Consider the following 6120-nt stretch of genomic DNA (forward strand, 5'->3'; position numbering starts at 1 on the left):
CAGATTAATTTTGATCAGACAAGTATTTTTAAGGATTAGGGACCTCATCACCCTCATCAATTCAGCTCTCAGTGATGTAAATGTTGATAATTATAGTAGTTATAACACTGTGTAGGTTAAAAGAAAAGACCCTAAAACCAAACCAACCAACCAACCAAAAAAAAAACCAAAAAGTGAGTGGAAAAAAAAGAAATCTAAGAATTCACTCTCATTGTCTCTCTCCTGTGTCTCTTCTCTTTTTCTCTCTCTTTTGTTTCTTCCCTTCTTTTTTTCTCTCTCTTTTTTTCTTCCTTTTCTCTGTGGATGGATTCTTAACAGAGAGATAATTTGGGGACCTTTTCTCCCTCCTACCTCCTGTAAAACCACAGAAGACCATCTGTTACTCCTGTGGTAGGAGTAGAAAACATGTTTACTTTTAGTAACTCTCCGTCAAGGAGATAAAATGAGTTAGCAGTCTGCATCTACCACAGCACTGGTTATCCATGGGCATAATTTAAGCATTAAAGGGACTGCAAATACCAGATACTTGTTTATATGCCTGTGTACCATGCCTATCAAATTTTGTTTTGAATCTTTCTATGCAGTGCATATAGTTTGAACATCAATGCCTGCAGAATATTCATTTATTTAATAATAAGTCATTACAATATTCCTGAAAAATTAACTGAATTGGTAGGAATATACCTATATTAAACAATGTGCTGGATTTCACATATTTACGTGTTTCTCCTTTGAAAATAGATTTACAGCTCTGCTTGCTAGTAATCAAAAAGGGTATTTTCAAAATTCGAAATGGAGCTGAATTTCTCTTCCAGGAAAGATTGCTGCTAGGCACCTCTCTGTAACTGAAAGAATTAGGGCCAGATCTCTTTTTATCTTAATCTGGTTATTCATACAGCCTTTTGAAATCGTACCTCCATATTCAGGTTTCTATCTATTATTTTGTTTTAATAGGAGAGCAGTATCAGTTTTGAACTTTATCCCTCAAAGATTCTCCCTGTGGGAAATCAGCTTTATTTTCTTTTATGCATGGATATGCCAATAGCTTTGAGACCCGGGAGGCTGGAAGGGACTCCAGGGTGTAACATTGAATCCTTCTGTGAAAAAACAAGTGACACATAAATGCTAAATGGACAGAGAGTAGGTGTCTTACGTGTCATCTCACTCTCTAAAAAAATTGTACTAGTTAAAACAGAGATGAATCATTCTAGTATATAGAATTCACAGCCCACCAGGCTATTAATTCTAACATGTCATGCAAAAAAATAAAATGTTTTGCATAAGTAAAACAAAGAAAGTTGTCAAATAAGATGGTTATAAGCAAATGAATGGATCTGAATGACTCATTTGAATGTGTGAATGTGCTGCCTGAGGTAGTTAAGGAATGATTAATGACAATGGATTAGTTGAAAAGCAGCATAGATATAATTAAATTATAATAATTTGCCTGCTGAGCTAATAATAACCATGAATTTTAATGAAATATTAATTCTTGCTAAATGACCATGTAATGCCTATGAAACCACGTACCACTGTCTCTATTTGTGAATGCAACTGAGTTACTTACTTTGTGAATAATCACCTGCAGTGATTACTCACACATGATCCAAAATACACTGGACTAGATGCTGAGATGATACAAATACAGCCATATTTGGTGAAAACAACCTGTTCTTGTGCAGACAAAGAATCAGATTAGCCTGTTGACCCTGAAGTCCAGCAGTTTTAAGAACTGTTTCAACATCTCACAGGATGGGTTTGGTTTTACCTAGCTTTTCCTGTAGTCGGAAAGGAATGTGTATTTTCAGAGGCCCTTCCAGCCCAGCTGTGTTAACCCTTGTTTTGCTTCTGTCCAACACCTTGTAAGTCAGTGTACTACAAATTCACGTAACTCCTTTGCAAGGCAGGCAGTATGGTTTGTTATTAAAAGGAAGAAAGGCAGCCTGAAGAGAGTCCTCATCATTTGAGAAGACTGGTAGTTGCAGTGTGTGTTACACCTTGAGAAAGGGGAATAGAATGACCATAGGGATCATGGAAGTCCATTTGACTTTTTCAGCAGAGGATCCAGAAAGAAAACTCTGTTTAACAAATTTCTGTTTAGCTTAGCTCGATCTACTGATCAAGAGATCATATAAGCACAATACATAGAGTATTCAGACATATTGTGAGCATCCAGGAACAGCTAATGTTCTATTTCAATGGATTAGTGTAACCACTGACAATTATTAATATAAAATGCTTTATGATAAAGGTGCTGCTCAGGCATGCTCATACTCAGAATGATTTTATTTTGACACTGCACGTTTCCTGAGAGATCTTAAACAGGTCAATAAATCCTTCTCTGTCACTCTTCCTCAGAGTGTAAGATAGTAATGCCTTTGTCTGCCTTGACTTCAGACTATATATGCTTCATGGGATGAGCACTGTTTCTGTGTGTTCCTACAGTGTCTCCTTTGTCAACCTGTCAGTGGCATTGTTATATAAATACTGCTAATGAGGGAACTATTCTCAGAGTGATATTACTTTACAGGACAGAAATCACCCAACTCTCTTTAGTAATAATTAATTTTCCTACCTGTTCTTTAGATGTCTGCTGATTTGTAGGTAAGTTTTTAAAGTGAAGTAATTGGCACTGGTCTCCAAGGTTCAATAGCTAATTTTTGGATGGAGATGGATGGCATTTCCTGTCTACTTGTGCTCCTTGGGTATGCTATCAATTAGTTTCCTCTTTGAATCAAAGGAATGACACTTTGCTTTTCTAGGCTGTCTCCCCTTTCAGAGAAAACCTTTTGCCAGACAGACAGAATTAAGCCATTATTATCAACTGAGTTTAAGTTGCTATATTTCTGTTTAGATTCATACCAGCATAAACGATGTCATCACTAGGAGTTCTCCTCTACTGACATTCTGTTGTATGTGGGGAAGATGTCAGAGTAGTATCACTCTCTGCTTGACTGACATAAAGTAGCTGTAGGTTTTCTATTAGAGTTCTGATCAGCTGAGCAGAAAGAGGAGAGTGTAAATTTTATTTCAAACTTCTGTTTGCATAGCTAGCAAGAAATTTGACCCAGTCAAATTTTATCTTAAACCTTTTCTAAGAAAAGCAAGAGAATCATAGGGTTACATAATTGTAAATGTTATACAGAACACTGGTTAAAAAAAAAAAAAGCTATCCAACACTAACGCTGCCTGATTTCTTCCTTCTCTGCTCTTCTGTACTTATGTGGCCATCCAGAAATTACTGTGAGTGGTTCAATCCTGTTTTTCACTAGAATAAACAAAATAACCATTGACAACATATACAAAACTAACATTTGTTAACACTGAAGCCCTTTGTTAATGATGCTAAATTAAACTACCATATTTATGACATTTCTTTTCCCCATTTTTTGTGTCTGAAATTTTGTGAAGACAACAAAAATTTACAGAAGTTGTGTGAATTTTAAAGCATGGTGTATACATGTAAAAAAGCCCAAACTACAACTGGAATACCTACTCATTTTAATGGGAACCTTTGAAAACTGAATTGTAAGTGTCTTATGAAGAGTGGTTAAATAAGTACTAATGCAGTAGCCACAGTTTATAACAAACAAATGAAAATTTGCAGATGTGATTGTAATTTCCTAAGGTACTGACTTATTTATTTGAATTTTAAGCTACTGCCATAAATAGCAATAGGACACATAGAAAAGTGGAAAGTGACTAGAACCTTGAAATCTGGATGGGTAAAAGGACATGTTCTAAAACCATAGAGGCAACATAGGTGAGCTGTAATGTAGTATGTTGTGGAGGTAGACAGATGTCTATTTTGGAGGATTATCTGTCATTCCCTTTCAAACTTCTTTGCAGTCACAACTGCCAGGTCAGGCTTTTGTGCAGATAATCTCTTGCATTTGCATTTATGGTGATAAGACTTCAGCTGAAGTGCTGAGAATCTCTCCAAGACTTGATCATTTATCTTCTGTTCTTAATTGCAAAGCTCCCGGGGGTACAAAACCAAAGGTGCAGGCTGACTGCAAAAGTAGGTGCAGAAAAAATTCACATATACAAAAAGATGAAACAAAAGTTATTGGAATTCTTTTCTCCTGCTTTGTCCAGCACTCGGTGAAGTACTAGTTGCCTGATTGTCACAAGGAAAACTCACAAGACTTCAATACCTTAGAAGGCATGTTTGTGTTTCAGCTCTTATAGCTAAAGCTGCTGTATAGAACAAATATCTGCTAAGAGAGTCATATAGTTGTTGTTTGTGACCAATGCTTGGACTTCTTTTGTTACTCTTCACTGTTAGCTCTAGAGTTAAATCATAATTTTTCCTATGATCTATTTCTGTTTCTTTATTTGCATATTTCAGTTTATCTGCATTGCTTTTTTTAAAACTGCAGTGAAATATTGTGCAAAAGTAATTGAAATGGTCTTTCTGTTTGATTGTAGGATTACAATTTAATTTTCTATGAATGCAGTGCATGTTCTGGGTACAATGTGGAAAAGTCTGTGCTTCACTTAGCTAGGTAAGAAGAAATACACAGTCTATCAGTTCTTTACGTGCCTGACTGCCCCATCATTGATGACAGAGTGAATTCTCTTGGTTAAATTAGTTTTATAGGAACTTAGAGTGATGAAATATTTTTTCCTTTTAAACTGATCCGTAGCCTGACCCTGTTGCTCTGACTGAGTAGTTGCTTAGGTGCATAAAGAGTCCTATGTTAGGCTAGTGAAGCTCTTTATAGGTCCAGAAACACATGAATTGTTACTAGGAAAGCTGAGGGCCTAGGATTTTGTGATAGGTCTTGCAAGAATGTCTTGAAGATTTGGAGAAATATACTTGAGAATGGATGCTGCTGACTCCTTGCAGCAGGACATTGGATATACTTCTTTCTTCCCTCTGATCATTACAGCTCAAATTCTGCTGTCTGCCTGGGGACTGGGAGACAGGGAGAAATGGATTTTTGAAGTTATATAAAGGCTAGAGGTAAAAATACAGGAAAATATGTGCTCTCTGAACTACTTACAGAAATAAAGACACTGGTAATGAGTTGGCAGATCTTTAATATTGTTGCTGAAATCAGTGAAATTTTGTGAAAGTGTCAGGTAATTGATAAATGTGTAGGTAGCTAGATACGGTTTTGTTTTGTTCCAGCCTCAAAAATAACAAATAGAAGTCACTGTTTTGAGTCTCCATAACATACAATAAATGCTAACAATCAGCACTAACTAAATTTTTCTAACTAAATGAACAAAGGCAGTTTTGTGATGGAGCCACCATAATTTTACTTTTCTGTTTGTTTGTTAGTTTGCAACATTTTATCGTTTTCTGTTATTCTCTGGACAATTCCATAGGCTTGGGAAAATGTTTTTTGTTTGATCTCTTATGAGTATTATTGAATTTTTTCTCTAAAACATTGTTTCTTTCCCCCAGGTTTTTAAAAGAACATGAAGATAAAGTGAAAGAGAAAACCATTGAACTTCAATCTGATATGAATAAAAAGTCTTGCTGTATCAGGCAATAAAATGCTGGGGCGTGTCATACGTTTATACGACACTACATAGCACTGTCAGATTTGCTTTTATCTTCTAAATATTCTGCTGTGTTCTCAGTGTAGGTGTAAGTGAAACTTAAAATCTTCGTGTGCTCTGATCTCCGCTTTTATAAATATTACCTTCAGTTAATTGACAATGTATTTGGGGCAGTAACAGTCTTTTAATTCTGTTTGATGCCTAACACCACTGAATACTGCTTTACTATTAGGCTTGTAGAAGATACCACTTTATTAATAATAAGAAATAACTTTATAGGAAGAAAACTACTTGGAATGTGAAGTAAATTCTTACTGATGTTAATGACCTGTCTTCTGAATACTGCTTATTTCAGAGCTCTTTAGATCCTGATTTTGTGCTAACCTTTGTTACAGTTTTTTAAAAATTGATATAGGTATAGTTGTTGGTACTACTAAGTATGTTAGGCTGACTGAACATGTCCTTATCTCCAAAAGTCTGTCATAGAAAGTTTCATGCCAGGTGTTGGAGGTAGAATTTTCAGAAACGGCAGATCTTACTTTGAGGAAGATTTTGAGAAACTTACCAGCATTTAAGGAGTGAAAAATCTCACCAAAATCCAGTGAG

At 35.7% G+C, this 6120-nt stretch overlaps 1 protein-coding gene across 3 annotated transcripts in view; it reads left to right on the forward strand.

Annotated features, from left to right (window-relative positions):
- CRACR2A (calcium release activated channel regulator 2A) overlaps nucleotides 1-5838 on the forward strand; it is a 54596-nt gene extending 48758 nt beyond the window's left edge. For 2 of the 3 annotated variants that reach the window (XM_027634078.1, XM_027634086.1), the window contains 2 exons: nucleotides 4432-4508; nucleotides 5417-5838. In XM_027634078.1, the coding sequence (XP_027489879.1) occupies nucleotides 4432-4508; nucleotides 5417-5507 (168 nt within the window). In that variant the 3' untranslated portion in view covers nucleotides 5508-5838. The remainder of the gene's footprint in view (nucleotides 1-4431; nucleotides 4509-5416) is intronic. The other variant, XR_003526107.1, reaches the window with a different exon arrangement.
- The last annotated feature ends 282 nt before the right edge of the window (nucleotides 5839-6120 follow it).

The sequence above is a fragment of the Corapipo altera genome, unplaced genomic scaffold (assembly GCF_003945725.1).
Source record: "Corapipo altera isolate COAL_440 unplaced genomic scaffold, ASM394572v1 0, whole genome shotgun sequence".
NCBI classification, from domain to species: Eukaryota; Metazoa; Chordata; class Aves; order Passeriformes; family Pipridae; genus Corapipo; species Corapipo altera.